The sequence below is a fragment of the Triturus cristatus genome, chromosome 2_1 (assembly GCF_964204655.1).
Source record: "Triturus cristatus chromosome 2_1, aTriCri1.1, whole genome shotgun sequence".
Classification (NCBI taxonomy): domain Eukaryota; kingdom Metazoa; phylum Chordata; class Amphibia; order Caudata; family Salamandridae; genus Triturus; species Triturus cristatus.
Window position 1 is genome coordinate 948,299,843 of NC_140581.1, and position 16,520 is coordinate 948,316,362.

At 39.8% G+C, this 16,520-nt stretch overlaps 1 protein-coding gene across 22 annotated transcripts in view; it reads right to left on the reverse strand.

The window, feature by feature from the left end:
* Positions 1 to 8,980: 8,980 nt before the first annotated feature.
* Positions 8,981 to 16,520, reverse strand: part of PTPRD (protein tyrosine phosphatase receptor type D) — a 3,784,543-nt gene continuing 3,777,003 nt past the window's right edge. For all 22 annotated transcript variants that reach the window (XM_085633482.1, XM_085633637.1, XM_085633629.1 and 19 more), the window contains one exon: positions 8,981 to 12,616. In XM_085633482.1, coding sequence (XP_085489608.1) covers positions 12,548 to 12,616 — 69 coding nt within the window. In that variant the 3' untranslated portion in view covers positions 8,981 to 12,547. The remainder of the gene's footprint in view (positions 12,617 to 16,520) is intronic.

Sequence of the window (16,520 nt, forward strand, 5' to 3'; positions counted from 1 at the left end):
CACATAATGTCCCTATCCTGCCATAGTGCTGTCCACTCAACATTGACCATCTTTGTTGCGAGACCTGCCACGTTCCACATGGATAAATGTACCACCAATTTTGTTGGGCCAACTGCTTTACTGGGGATAGTGAACCTAAGTTGCTTTTCAGGGCCTTAGTACTAAGTGGGTTATCAGGTGCTACCCTCCTGGGTAATTTGGTCCTGTCCCCGCAAAACTGTGCAGCTGGAATAATAGCAATTCAATAATTGGAATATTAAGGTTTTGACATCCTGCAACTTTTCCACAGAGAAAGATTTTTCACACAGACAAATGAAATCTCGACCACAGTGAAATCACTCTAATCAATGTAGCTTGACCTTTTGCGCAATTAGGTGCTGCCAACATCAATCAATCTTAGTACATTCACATCAATTTGTTATAATCCTTATCTCAATTGTGTAGTTGAAAGTACATCACAACATACACCACAAATCTTTAGCAGACAAGAAAACCATAAATCAACTCTTATTTATCTATAGCACAATCTTAGACTACTTCGGAGTCCAATAATCTCTTCCATTTCTTCACAATAAGCATATAGAAATCACCAACTCATTCAACACTCTTCTTCAATATGTGAACAAAAATCAGCAACAACAATAACCCTCTTGATACTCACACCTTCAAGACAACTGCCTTCAAAACCACACCTTGTCAGTCTTCAAATTCTGGGCTTTGGACTATGGGATTCGGGCATTATTCTAACTCAGGGTTATTCATAGCTCCTCTTTTCATAATGTAATCTGCACTCTCTGTACCAAGTTTGCTGGTGCAGGAATCAGATTTAAATAAAAAATCTCGATTTACTTTTATCTGGGCTAATTCATGCTCTTTTTACTTCTGTTGAGGCAATGGATCCTTACCATTGTTTTAGAGGAGAGTCAAGAGCTTTAAATCACATAAATTATAATCACAATCCCTAAGCTATTTTAGTCAACAAAGAGAGTTCGGTATGAGTTAAAGGGTTTTATTAATCCACTATTTTAGTAAACTATCTTTATTAAAGTCACAACCAAAATTGTATTAATCTCAATCATCAAATACAAAAATAATTTGATAATCAATATTAGCCAATTCAAAGAGTCATAATATAAAGCATTAAGCATGTTCCTTAAAGGAAAAATCCCAATTTTAGGAATAAGGAGGAAAAGGTAGCAGTCAGAACCCATAAAGAGTTCTAGTTCGAGAGAGTGAGAGTAAAAGCATAAAGCTTTAGCATCAAAGGTCAGCTCAGTAGATCAAGAATAATTCAAAGCAGAATTTTGTATAGAGGTTCATGAAACTCAGTAGAGTCTCAAAGCAGCATAGACTAGGGAAAAATGAGTAAGTCTCAGTGTGAGAATGATACGTCTGGATCTGGAAAGTCTCTGGGAAAAAGTGTCTAGGGAAGTGCCTGAGTCTGCTCTAGGAACACGCACTATTATTAACTACCCATTTGATCATTTTTGCAGCTTGTGGTTTTCTTCCTTCTTCAGCCAGCCAATCATCTTTTGATGCTCTCATAGGAATGGGATCACTCCTCGTCTTCTCACAGAAAACACAATGGGGCCTATTACCAAGGACATACGATGATTATCCCAAATAGCGCTTAGCGCGATTTACATTATCACCGTCTATCGCTTGATTCCTGCACCAGGTTAGCGGCATATTATCAACACCTTTCACCGATGCGATGTGAAATCCAGCGATAGAGGGTGTGAACCTGCATTAACGTGTGAAAAGCAGCGATAATTATCCTGCGATCACATAATCCTTGATAATAGGCAGGTGTGGACCTAGCCTTGCAATCCACCTCCCATGTCAGAGATAGCTAAGTAGAAATTTTAGCAGGAGTAAAAATCCAGCATTAAGGGGCATTAGCGCAACTTCTATCATCGCTTCACGGCTCTGGGGCATCCTTGTAAATATTGCGATGCTGTGTTAGCGATGTTTTAAAAGGATATTATGTGAGGAACGCCTACTTTGCATCTAATTAGCAATGCGAGTCGAGGTGTTCGGAAAACGGCAGCTAACCTGCGCTAATGCATGTTAGCGCCGCCTTGATGATTGTGCGATATTTAAATCACCACTTTTTCGGCGCTATGTGCCGAAAAAGCTGCGATAAGCATCTTGATAATATGCCCCTATGGCTTCTAGATAAAAGCTGTAAATGTCACTTATTTCTTATCATCTAGTGGTTACATCTAGTCTACATGTAATACACTTTGGGGCATATTCACAAGAACGTGTGATAACTACTGCAAGTGTAGCGTAACGCAACTTTCAATATTGCAGCCCATCGCGGGAAAATAACCCTGTGTCAACGTGAAATTCACAAAATGGTGGTACCATGCGATAGTCTGCCGAAAACGCGGACAATGTCCGCGATACAACCAATCCGATGGAGTTAAAAGCACAAACCACAGCACCAGAAAACCTGCGATGAGCCCTTCCGCGATGAGGAAAGCAGGGATAAGCAGTGAGAGGGCAGCAATACTCATGCGCAATGCGGGAACAAGCACAAGAACAGTATATGGAAAATGCCACTGAACGAAATACAGCAACAGCGGAGTACCACGGATGCACCCTGGCAACTGCAGAGCACAACATGCACACAACAACATCCAAGCACCGTGGAAGCACAGAACCGCCAGGCACACCGCATGAAAGAGACCAGTGGAAGACAAATCAGATCCGCAGGAGCGACACACCCACCATGCAGCATACGCACATAAGCAGAAGTGCACTCTGACATTGGCAACATCCCGGTGCACACAGCAACCCCTCCACAACTGAACCAAGGACAAAACTGGATCAGCAAATGTGCACAACCAGGCAAATCACATCCGTAACCCCAGGGATACGTAACATGACAATGCACAATTCCAACCTGTAACCTGCAAATATGTTTTATTCACACATGCAGTGCAGTTGGACATCTACTACTGTCCCATGATTGCCACGGATGTACACAATGTGACGTGCTCATGAGAAGAAGGTGTCAATGATGTAGTTCCTACGGGCCATTCTTTCCGCAGCTGCAGTGGGATGTGGGCCACCAGCCCATCACCATCATCATCATCGTCTGGTACCTCTGGAACTGGGATCCGTGGGGCACTGGTGCAAACACAGATGTTGTGCACACAACATGCAACGATCATCTTGCACACGACGTCAGGGCTGTAAAGGAGCTTCCCACCTGTGCAGTCCAGGCACCTGAAACGTGACTTCAAAACGCCAAATGTGCATTCAACAATGCCCCTGGTGACAATGTGGGCCGCATTGTACTGCCTCTGGGAGGGTGTATTCGGGTCTCGGAGGGGTGTCATCATCCAAGGGCAGAGTGCATATCCTTGATGATCTGTGACAGTGCAGGGAGAAAAGAGTCAATATTTGGTTCGGCAGGATGTGATGGCAGTCCCACTAATTCACTGACGCCTGTGCTGGCTGTGTGTGGGGTGACTGTAGGCCAGCCCTCAGGGAGTATTATGTGATGCTGGCAACTACACCAACAGTCATCAGGCACTCAGACATGCAATGTCAGAACCACAAGGTTCGACACGGGGCCACCGCCACGGGACGCTGACCTGCGGGAGAATGGTGCAGGGTCATAAGGGCAGAGCATTGCCTCACATGTGTCATGGCTGCATTCCATTTCTCCACACGTCCAGCCGTTGTGTGGCTGTGGTGCCATGAAATGTCTGTATTGGGTGCAGGGGTAATTCAGGATGGCCATGGAGTGGTGTAGTCGTGTCTGTTAGGTGGTCGTGTAGTCTGACATGTCGAATGTGGCTTGGTCACGTGTGCATCCCCACAGATGTGCTTTGTGTGTTGGTGGCTGTGGGATGTGTGGTGTGTTGATTTGGTACTTACCAACGAGCAGTCCCATTCCATATGTGCCATCCTAGAAGCGCTGGTTGATGATGGACTGTCGGAAGATGAAGGAATCATGCACACAGCCTGGGTAGTTGGCAACGACATTGGTGAAGAGTCCCCGGTGGTCCACTATTGCCTGCACATTGATGGAATGCGTGTGCTTTCTGTTGTGGTAGTGGTGTGCAGTATCCGCAGAGGGCACAAGTGAAACATGTGTGCACTCAATTGCCCCCAACACGGCCGGGAATCCGGCTATGGCGTAGAAGCCTTGCTTTGTCTCCAGCTGTTCCTGCGCAGTGTTGGGAAAGTGAAGTTACTGAGGTATGAAGCTGAGGATGGCATCCGGGACAGGTGTGATGAACTTTGATAGGGCTGGCTGTGAGACTCCTCCGACTCTGGCAGTTGTTGGTTGGAATGTCCCAGAGGCCAACAGGTGCAGCACAGCCAGCAGCTTTGTCTGAGGTGGGATGTTGGTTCTCCGCTGTGTTGGGACCGTCAGCCTGTGGGCGATGTGGGTCATGATGTGGAGAATGGTTGTCCTTTTGAGCCTGTAGTGGGCAATGACTTCCGCGGGTGTTAGGTCTGTGAGAGTGGTGCATTTTCGGTAGGTCCGCTTTCTTACTCTACGCTGCCGCTGTGGTGGTCCGGGGGGGGTCAGGTCCGGATCCTGGGAGTGGTGGCGGTTCTGGGGGTGGTGGCGGTGAGTGTTGTGGCCCGAGCTGCATGATGAGTAGCTCCATGGTGTCGTTTGTTCTTCAGGTATGGCTGTGTGGGGGGCTCCGTTGCCTACTGCAGGTAGGCCTCCGTCTTTACACCTGCTTTGGGCAGGTGTTAAATAGCTGCGGCCACCGCGGCTTATCGCCTGTTTTTGGTTCGCTTCGCAATTCTGTCAGTTCGTTGTGAAAGTGGTGGTGTTGTTTTTTTGTGTGTTTTTGCACGGGAACGCCTACTCTGCATCTCATTAGAGTTAGCTGGTGGTGTCCGCCGTGGTGTTAGATTTTGGGGCAGTTATCGTGGGAATACTGACAATATCTGCAGTTTGCACCTGCTTGTGAAGGGGGTGTTAAATATATCTCCACTTTTTTTGTTGTGTTAAGGTGGAGATAAATCGGAGATAGTTCCTTGTGAACATGCCTCTTTATTGTTTAAAACTACTTTCCCATGAGGGATTTTCATATCAATCATTCTAAATAACCCAACTTAGTTATTTGTTAACAACGATCATTGTAGAAGAAGAAACATTTTGAAAATGTAGATGAAAATATTCAAGCAACTATTATTCATTATGAAAAACGTGCATGGAAAGGTCATGAAATAAACAATTATTGCACCTGAAGCATTTTCCAGTCATGTCAGTTTGTCAGGCAATGTTTCTTCAGCCATCTGAGGCCTAAACTGCGTAAATCTGGTTGCCTACTACAATTTTTGCATTTAAATGCATTATTCATTTAATTTACAACCTGCATGTTAAATCCGAACATTATTATAAAATGTATTACTTTCTCATTTTTATTAAAACAATACTTCATTATTATGGGCTAAACTGAAAAAGGGTCTGCTTGATCAATTACCACAGTGGTGGTTGCCGATTGGGTGCCCTCCAAACAACACTAGTCTACAACATTTGATCACGGGAGTATAGCACATTGATTTTCTTGAGGGTGAATTGTTCCACTTAACCTCCTGAATGCCTACTATACATGATCGCATACTAAGCAGGACACATTACTATTTTGGGACAGATCCACAAATGTGTGTAGCTTGCCCTTTTCTAATCCATGAGTGCCAAATGCAACTAAAATGTTTTTTTGTGCATGGCTTGATTAACAAATCATATTTGTACTTGCACAAAATGAGGCATGTACCCCACTTATACTGCGCTTGAGAAGGAAGGCCAATGTGTTCTAGGGATCAGGTGAATGGTGTGCATAGAATATCCTTCATTCACAAAGGAATGTATTTATTTCATGGCACAGTTAAAGTGCATCGCAGACATAGTAGAAATAACTACCTTGGAGGCATTGAACAGAGCTGCACACAACCAGCATTCTACAGCCTCATAATTGAGGTATCTTATTTAATTTATTGGTTTAGATACATGATCGGTCACATTTGACAGCATGCACCTTTAAGGCCAATTTAGGGAAATGCAGTTGCCCTCCCATATTGACGGAAGCCTGCGTGGTTGGGCTGGTATATACTGTAAATGGGATGAGCTCTCAGGACTGAAACATGAGATGAATTTTAGGTCATAAGTTTGAATCCCAACAGGACTGACTCGAACTGAGGGACAGATTTATCAAGGGCTTCCATTGCCCTTACATCATGCAATGTGGCACAAGGGCAATGCAAGCCCTTAAGTGAGTTTTACTATGCTGCAGAGAACCATCTTGCATGGCTTTGCATGGAACAGTAAATCTGGATCAACGCAAGGCAGAGTAAGTTGCTGCTTTGTGTTACGCATTACTCTGGGAAGGTTTTCCATGGGTGGAGCCCGGGTGTTCCTGTGGTTTTTTGTGCATTCCCAGATTTAGTAAGACTAAGACTAGTAAACCTGGGAATGCATCAAAATGCTATTCCTTCCCGGTGAGGTGTAAGGAGGTGAAATATGTGCTGCATTCTGCCTCTGGGGATTGTTTTTGTGCATGAAGGTGTCACTTCCTGCACAATACAATCCTAGCTGTAACGCAAGCCCCTTTGCACCATGGTGAAAGGGGGCCTGCGTTGGCTCTTGGCAGCCATAAGGTCCCAGCTCAGAGATGGATCTTAGTAATTATGGTGCATTCCTGTTCTCACCATTTGACGATGTGCACCACAACAAGTTGTCTTACTGCGTTGTGCCAAATAATGATGAATCTGGACCCGAGTCAGCATTCCATGTTTTGAAAGGTCAGTAAATTGGGTAACAGTAACTTCTGTTATTCATAGTTCTGAGAATGAGAGAAGTGTATTATGAAATATTATGTAAGTTACTATTAGTCAAGCCATTATCATATTATTATTGTTATTATTATTATACAAGTATAATGTGAGTGAGAGTTGGCCATCAACCCATCATTCTCTAGAATTGTTTAAGTAGATGTCGTATTTATTCAAAGAAAATTGTTGAGGAACTTCCATATTCTCTACGTGATGGACTGCTTCTCAGAAGTTCATTTAAAAGTCATAATTCTACCAACTGCATATTTATATCTACAACATGTGTAGGAATCAATTTTTTTGCAGATTTGCAAGGATTTCCTGCAGTAAAAAAGGAAACGTACACAAAACACAGATTTCCACACACAGAGTTCCTGTTGCAGAGAGCCTGTGGTGGGGATACTCCATCGGAGTATGTCTAGTGTGAAACAGCATTATTTCTTTTTTCATTTTTCAAGACAGGGAAAGAATTTTCCCTTTGGAAAAAGAACTTTCTCTTCCACAGATATTGTTGGGCGCCATTTCACTCTAAGCTCTGGAAAAGCACTCACGTAGAGTTGTTTATGAGCAGTCTGCTGAGCATTTTCATGATGGAAAGTAGCATCCAAAATGTTTGTGAATGCCCACAAAAATAATTTTTGGTGCTTCTGTGCAATTGAGCAGGTCACTACTGCTGGAGCGTGTTTTTCAATCTTATAAATGAAAACAGATTTAATTATAAAGTGCAAAAGTCTATGCAAAATAAGACACATACATTAAATGCAAAATTTGGAGTGGGTAGTTATACCTAGACATTGCAAGCATGCAAGTAAAGTAACATAATGTATTGACTTCAGTTAGCCTAACTGGCGATGCCATATTAACTGCAAATTATACACTAACATTGTTTTGCACAAGTTGTTCTCTTTTGCTGCTGATGTTGTAACTTGCCAGAAGCCTTCTGTCAACTAGTGAATAGTCATTTGTTTTGTATTAGACAACTGATAGTGGGGTTCTCACAGTGACGAGAGTAGACAACAGGAAGGATGATGCATGGGAAAAACTGTCTGAACCACAAAATGTGGATGAAATATCTTTTCAAGGACTTGTGCCTGTGGCCCATTGTGAAGACCTGAGAAACTGGAGTGTTTACCTACTCCAAAGGGTTTACTGAAATTCTATTGTATGTGGTGAAATACGAATGTAATACTTGTTTCAATTTGCAATTAATTGTGTTTATATTAGTACAGTCTAGAGTAGGTAATACTTCTCTCTTTCATATTTTCCGGAGATCCATCTCTGGGGTTCTTGAGACCATAGCTCTCTTAATAAGAGATTACTTTTGAGGCTATATGCCTGCTGCGGATTTATAGCTGAGTGCTTGAGAGCTTAATTCATCTTCAGAAGGGAAATTCAAGCTTATGTATTTTATTCTCTCATCAGAACTCCTTATTGGGTTTCTGAAATGACACCTTATTCTATTATATTCTTAATCTAATTAAGAGATTATGGAAATTCCTGTATGGAACACGCTTGTTGCACTATTAAAATCCTAACAATAATTTTCACCAACATTGTATTCTTTCTTATAATGAAATATCGATTATTGGATTATAATAATTTCTTATGCTTAAAAGAATAATACTTATTGAATAAATATTAAAATGTAAGAAATTGATTAATAAAACACTTAAACTTCCACAAAAATTCTATTTATTGACTGTACTAAAGTCTTTAATGATTTTAGCGGTAATATGGAATTGTTGTAGAATATTACTCATTTTAACTTCTATTTGTTGACCAACAAAAGTTCATACTAACAATGGCAGGAGTTATTTAATGGTTACACTCAAATTTTATGCTACACAAAAACCTGCTCCCTCACTACTCATAAACGCCCATCCTCATCACTACTCTTACACCTAGTGGTGTCGGAAATTCCCCTTAATACTACATTGTCAGTTCCATATGTTGTTCAAATTTGCACTAATCCTAATTTTGTGATTCATGATTAAAGAATTTTCAGAATACATTTACCTTGGTGTTTAAAAGTATTTGTGAATAAGGCCATTAATTAATGAATATGCGTATCTTTGAGAAGACAGTCTTTGATGGAAACTGTTAGACTTTGTGCCCAAAAAACACTAACCTTCAAAACTGTGGTTTAAGAAAAGACAACCAGGACTGCATAACACTGACATTTTTATTAGAATTCATTTGTAACAAATGGAACTTGTGTCAGCAAAGAACTGGTTTCCAGACAGACCTCTTTCGCCACCAACGTAACGAAGTAAGAAAATAAAAAGCACGCCTTTCATCTTGTAAAACATTTACGCGCACTACTGATCAGAGGTAATTGTATTTGTTTAACAAGCCATTTTACAAGTTTTTTTGTGATTGTTTTTCAGTCTATTCATCCAAAATGAGAGCAAATAACACAACTTTTATCATGTTTGTAAAGACAATCCAAGCTGGGTTGGCAAAGCCACAGAAAGGATGGATAACCATGGAATTGGCAGCCGTCTGATATCTGCTGGAGTACCAGGGCATAAGTGAAAAGAAAAATAGAGAAAGTAAAAGAAAGCTGCATTCTTTTTATTTTAAAGTTCAGACTTTGTTGTTCTTTTTTAAATGCTCTGTGTTATTTACATACACACAAGTGAATTTCATAAGCAGATTTTACAGATGGGTTCAAGTAATAACATTATTGGGTGTTGAATCAATAGGGCAGTGCATAGTACAAAGGTATAGAAAGTGCAAATCTCCCTTGAGAGTCCCCCTTCCCAAACATCCTCTCCATTTGTCTAACCATGCACATCATTAAAAAAAAGAGATAAAATGACGTTTTCTGTACAAATAATTTTTATATATATTTTGTTCCCCCCATGTAACTAATTACAAAATTATACATAACTACACAGATAGGTAAATAATAGCACCTTAACAATAATGCTTACAAAACCAATTCTGTTTCTGAATGGTTTTGTGAATTGTTGATTAAATGGCATACATATGTTTTGTTACTGAAGACATAGCATGAGTAAACAGAAAGAACAAAGAAAGTGGAATGCACATCACTGATGCTCATGGAGTCATCTGGTCCTCACCCATGTGTTCTAGAACTCTGGCCCGCCCGCATTTGTTAACTTGTTCGGATTTCCGAATCTACAGAACTTTATTGTAATGAGAGAACTCCCCTCATCAGCAATGGAGGGCGCTACTCTCCAGACTCCCAGGTCCAACATGATGTGTTTAAACAATACAAATCTTACTTTCTTTATTTGGCTACGAGAAACACATGAAATAAGATCATCACTGCACTAAGTATCTGGCACTTTAATAGGCTTTTTTATTGACACAAATGAAAATACTTAATGAAAAGGAAGAAACACTTAGTACACAATCGCACCTGGTGTTGAAGTTGGTTTAGAATCCTGGTCTGAGGTAGCCTCCTATAATACTTCTATTATTCCTGTTTTTTTATTTATTAGATTTTTTTATATTTACAAAAGTGCTCTAGTTTAACAGATGCTCGTTCCAACAAACTTCTTACAAGGTGAGAAAACAAGTAAGGAAAACAGAAAATGCCACGGCCGTATTCAAAATATACCTGCATCGCCCCATGCTCGTCTTTGCAAATACCTCCTTTAATAGTTAATTCATGAAATGGGGCAAGGCATCACAGAAGCCAATGCCACTTTAAATGGCTTCCCATAAAGTGCCTTGTGAAATACTTTGTGCTGTCAGAAGGGATTGTTTCCAAATATTGAAAACCTAATTCCATGGTGAAAGTAGCTTCGCTGAAACAAATGAAGCACCAGTCACTAAAACAAGACAACAACTCTATTTTGCTGGGAGCTATCACACTTATAGCTACACCCTAGAGGGTATGCTGGACTTCAAGGGATAATGTTAAACAAAGGGTAACTTTGCTTCCTATTTGAGATTTGAAGAGATTAGGGACCAGAATGCTCAATACTTTTTTCCTCTCTTCTGGGCCAGCGCTTGCTAGCATTTCTGGAAAAATAGGAATGCATAATACTAAAATGAAAAATGTGCACATAGGCTGCAAAGGTAAAATGGAATTTTGTATATGAAAAGGAAAATCAGTAATGCAATATAAAAATGTAGATATGGAAAGAACAACGCTTAAAGAAATGCTATTAAAATAGGCTTTAAATATAAGGCACTCGAAATGCAAAATAAAAAACAAACTAGCATTTTCAAATAACGTAGTTACATCGCAAAATTATGTTGAGCTAACAGAGCAACATGAGTTTGGCTTTGCCCCTTTGACATATCATAAAATGTACATTTCATAGCACGTAGTATAGACAATACATGATTGCATTTTTTAACAGCTCGACAGTTACTATATTACAACATTCTCCCCTCTTTAAGGGAAATGCACTGCCCGACTTCCCCCCTCCCTTACCCACGACACATGCACACCTTCTACAGTTAAGAATATGCTTAGTTATTGCACTGAAGTGTCTAAAAACTAGACTGCAGAGGACACCTTAATCCCGGATGATATGGTTGAGTGTGTGTGTGTGTGTGTGTGTACTTATGTCTACTGAGTATCAGCAATTACGCTCAGGTTGAGGTTTATTCACTGATGTGCATTCCTCTTTCCCCTTCAGAATAGACAATGTCAACAACAATCATAACAATAAAATAATGCTCTGAAGTCTGGAAATGCAATGATGTTAAAAATGAGGGATCAGATGTAAACCTCCCAAGCACACCAACAAATTCAAATCATGGAAGAACTGAGATATATCATATATTTATATACATATACGCTAGCAGCAGCTTTATACTTTGCGCCTCCCTGTTGATTCCGAAACAGAACAGAATGGAAATAAAAAATCCCACATTGATCAAGTGAATGCTTGCAATGGTAAATTCCCTTAAAAAAAAAAAAATCCTAAACAAAACCGCAAGAGCAATATCAAATAAAATAAATGTGGTACTGTAGACAAAGTATTGGCCCGCACAGAAAATGTGCTTCATTTAGATTTCTTTAAAACATTTCTACAGCAAGGTATTACATGTAACAGTTCTACAGCTTAAAAAAATCTACATTTCGGAAACAAAAAAATATGAACAGTTATGCAATCTTTTCTGTTTTTATTCACTTCATTGAATGATAAACTCTCGTTAAAAAAGGAAAATAAGTTTACACAGTTAGAAATGAAGCACAGGTCAGCAGTATTTTACAATACTAAAAAACTAAAGCAAGGACTTTCTTTTTACACATTTGCTTCTCCTTTTCCCAAGGGGTAACATGATTGTTTATGGTGGGAAGAGTTGTTGCTGAAGCCAGAAGTCTGTGTGTCTTAGTTTCATTTTGACAAAGGGTGGGAATGTAAGGATCTTGCGCTGATTGCCACATTGTCTAGCAGACTGCAACAGTCCGTGCAACCCCACTCAAGGTGATGGTTCTTTGCAAGCCCTTCCCATTTTCATTTTTTTAAATTCCAGCCAATGTTGAATCCTTGAGGTGTCTGTAAATTAAATCCATCAGATGCCTCACCAGTCAGGATTCTTTTATTATTTTTCAGGTAACGTTTTTACACTCAGATTTCTTGGTCCACCTGGAATAGTTTTTTTTTTTTAAATATATATTCCCACTAATTGGTCTTTAGCTAGGAGTTAAGAAGTACTTCCCAAGCACACAGTATGGCTCAGAAGAGGCTCTTGGGATCTTAAAGGGCCTGCAGTAAAAATCCAGGACAAGTCAGCGCTTTTACGTTGCATAGTGATCAAAGCTGCCAAGGTACTCCAATGCGGCTCGATAGCAGAACTGATATTGATCCTGGATGAAAGAGAAAAAGACAAAATTACAAAGGGATACATGTATCTGGTCTTTGTTTAAAAACAAAGATAAAGTGATATTTAGAATATTGCTACACTATGTAAGATGTTAATTAGAAGCAAAATTGTTCTGTCAAATCCATCAAAACATGAAAGCTCATAAATCTGAAACAAAACACATTAGAAAACATATGCACAATATTCCGCTCTGAAAACAATGCAAGGTGCAAATGAAATTAACTGACATGATAGTTAGCAATATACAAAAAGGACAAATGCTATTTAAAGAATAATAAGCTAACTAGGATGTAACCATATTATATTGTTCTATGAAAAAAGGCGGGTATTTTAACCTATACTAAAATGGTCCTTGAATGTATAGAACACAAAATGTTGATGACTACTTTCAACTCATTAATGTGAGACACAAAGAAATCCCAGAATCCCAATTAAAATATATGGAGCTAGTTACATTTAAAATATGTGTAGACGACTTTGATTTATCTTAAGAGCCTAGATGTGATCATTTTCTGATTGTGCTTGATTCTATTGCTGAGTTTGGGCAAACCTATGGATATAAATGAAATTGGGAAGAAGTGAGATTTTTTATTTAAATGGGAGTAATCGTGTATTCCTAATGCATTTACAGCCAATCTCTTAATCTCCCTGTGAAACGCCATGTGGTATGGGTGCTACCTGATGTTAATTAATTATATGGTCTGAATTATAACAAGAAGACAACTTAAGACTTGGCCACAGTATCTCTTTTCCTGGTTGGATGAATTAACTGAATGAAGAGAGTCGTAACTTCAAATTTCTTATTGTTATTTAAATATAATCCATGGCTTCTTTCTAGGGGATGTTTTCAAGATTTAAGCTCCTCGATTATGAAATTAATGTAGGATGGTAAGGTTTCATGTATAAATAGAATTTATTTGTCAATTTGCCACTCAATGACTGCAGGCCACTTTCAAACTCTGAAGATTATTTTTGCATAGCCTCTGCTTCTAATCTCAAAAGCTCAAGTTGTAGAAACCCAGTATTAGAGAATATATTATCTATGTGCTTCATTTTAAATTCTTTTCAGAAGAATATAAATAGATAAGATTGCCATAATTATTCACCTATTTTGAGTAATGCTAGTATGTCACATGAATGTGTCAAAATATTAGGTTAGCTGGATTTGAATTGTCATTTTACATCATTTTAGGAGATGCAGCTCACAACTTCAAATCACAGTTATTTCTATAACTATTTGCAGTTGCGTCCTGTAAACTGCTCAAATATTTATGTATCATGTCTGGCAGATGAAATTTACTTATAATGTATACCTAACTTTACATCAGATGGACCCTCCAGGGTATATGGAAACCTTGGCAGTCTGATGAGTTGTATTCAGTATGGTTGTATCAGAAGATGAGTTCTAATCTATGCCAAACCCCATATTTCAAACATTACTACTTATCTTGGGCTCCGTCTGGTCTAAAACAGACATTTCTGAAGCTTTTTGTGCCCTTAATTAAAATCAGCTGTTGGTGACTGGGGTCATATATGTTTGCAGTGCCTTCTACTGACCATATACACTCGAAGACTTGATTTAATGATCATGGTAAGGATATAGAAATGGGTAGAGACATTCTTCTTTATACTAACAGGTCTCTATTGGGTGTGGATCAGCATAGCATGCTGCCTAATAAACAAATGCATAACTATGTAATGTTATTTGGCACCTTGCCACAGCAGCAGGTATGCCATGCAGGCCTTTACATCACTCAACCGCTTTGCCAACCCTGCGAAATAGGTGTTATTTTAGCTAGGCACATCAATAAAGACATCACATAAAAATGCCACACCATCATACAGTCTGAAGAGACCTGATGAGATGACCACCCGCAATCTTAACATGAGCTTCATTCTCTAAAGAGAAGCACGATAAGGAGCAGTGGAGTAGGAAGTAATGCATAGGCCCTGATGCAATTAAGTAAAATAAGCACCCTCCTCCTCAGTTGGGTAGTAAATTACAGCTATAATTGAGGTGCAGTTGGCCTCTATATCCCTTGGGCCCTGCTGCAATTACCTTTGCTGCACCATTGATAGCAACGCCTCTGGTAAGGAGGGGGAGGAACAAGCAGTCAGAGATTCATTTCACATTCACTGCACCTCTCTGGGCGGCAAATATTATAATGCACATTGCCTGACAAAGCCCGAGTCCTGTTTTGTTCGATTTCTCTTCGGAAGCTAATGACATGGAAATCGGATATTTTTCATTTTGCCTGAATGTGCATTTTCCACATAAAATGCTAATGAAAAATAAATGTAGTTTACTTTTCAATCTTTCACAGTAGGTAACTGAGTCAAATGTTAAGATTTCTTTTTGACGATTAGCATTATGTCAGGAAGTTTTAGCATTCTATTTCTATAATGCACATTTTCTACGCGTGTTGCCTGCTGAAGGACTAAACAGAAGGCAATTGCACTGTATCCCTTTACATGCAACATTACCTGAATGACATACATGCTGCTGTGTTTGTCTGAATAGTAAAGGTTTTGTTTCTAAATGTCTATAGAATGAAGTGGGAAGACATTGATGGGAACAAGGAACTGAGAAATGTGCAGGATAATATCCACCAGTGCTTGATTTCCTACCTCAACCCACTATCACTAAGTCAATCATTGGAAAGCTTATGATCCCAGAAACTACCCATCACTGGCAAAGTGCCTGGTTGCTTCATCCTGTCCCCCATTGTTTTCAGACCCTACATCAAGCACTACCTACTGAGAGCAGCATCAGGATACATAAATCCATTGACAACGTGGAACTCTACCTGAAAATCGCCCCTACTCAAGACATCCATCAACTCAATACCTGCCTTGATCTTATTCATATTTGAATATCTGGCACCAACTCTCCTTCCTAAATAAAGTGAATTCCTACTTCCTGCAAACTTAAGAACAACAGTCTAAGCTTTAGTCCTCTTTTATCTCAATTATAGAAACACCAAGCTATATGGTCTCCCTGACACTACAATGGCTCCACCAAAAGGTGTTCTAGTGGCAGCAGTATGTCTCAAACACCTAAAGACGTTTCTGAATATCACGTTAACCCTGGGAGAACTACGCAGGCTGTCGCTAGTTGCTGCATCTCCTACAAAGCCACCAGCATCCCTCCATAATCTGGATAAGACTTTAACTACCTCAACTGCACAGCACCTCATCCAGATATTAGGATATCACTAGACCTACATCCTAAAACTTGAAAAAAAGACAAAACCAGAAACAAGTCTTCTCCATTAATCATCCTAGGATATGGAACAACATCCCACTTAACATCAGGACTTGCAGTTCAGAAAAAACGAAGGCATTTTTGCGCCGCCAGAACATCACTTTATTGACGATCTGGTGGCGCAATGTGCCACTGACATATTTATAAGGACACGTTAAATATGTGCCCCTTTCATGCAGAAAACTGTGTGAAAGGGACGTTCCATAGGTGTTGCTGGGGGCATTCCCAGCAACATCCATGGCTTTTAGACACAGATTTATGAAAAATCGTAAGTCTTAGGCAGCGTCAAAAACATACACCTCACAACTCCTAGTTGTTCCTCTTTCTATGAGTGCTGCATTCTGCTGCAGCACACCCAGAAAGAGAAGAAAGCCTCTTGTGATTGTTTTTGTGCTGGAAGGTCTCCCTTCCTGCACAAAAATAATCATCCCTGCAATACAGGCTCCCTTGCATGATGGTAGCTTTGTGCTGTGCAAATACCTATGCATAAATAGAAAATTGCAATCAATATCGTTTTGTTAAGGCCTAGACGACTTTCTGTCGTATGTCATGCACCTTTATGAGCACATAGAACTTGTGTGAATATGAACTATCTCTGCATCTTCTTTCACATTCAGCCCAC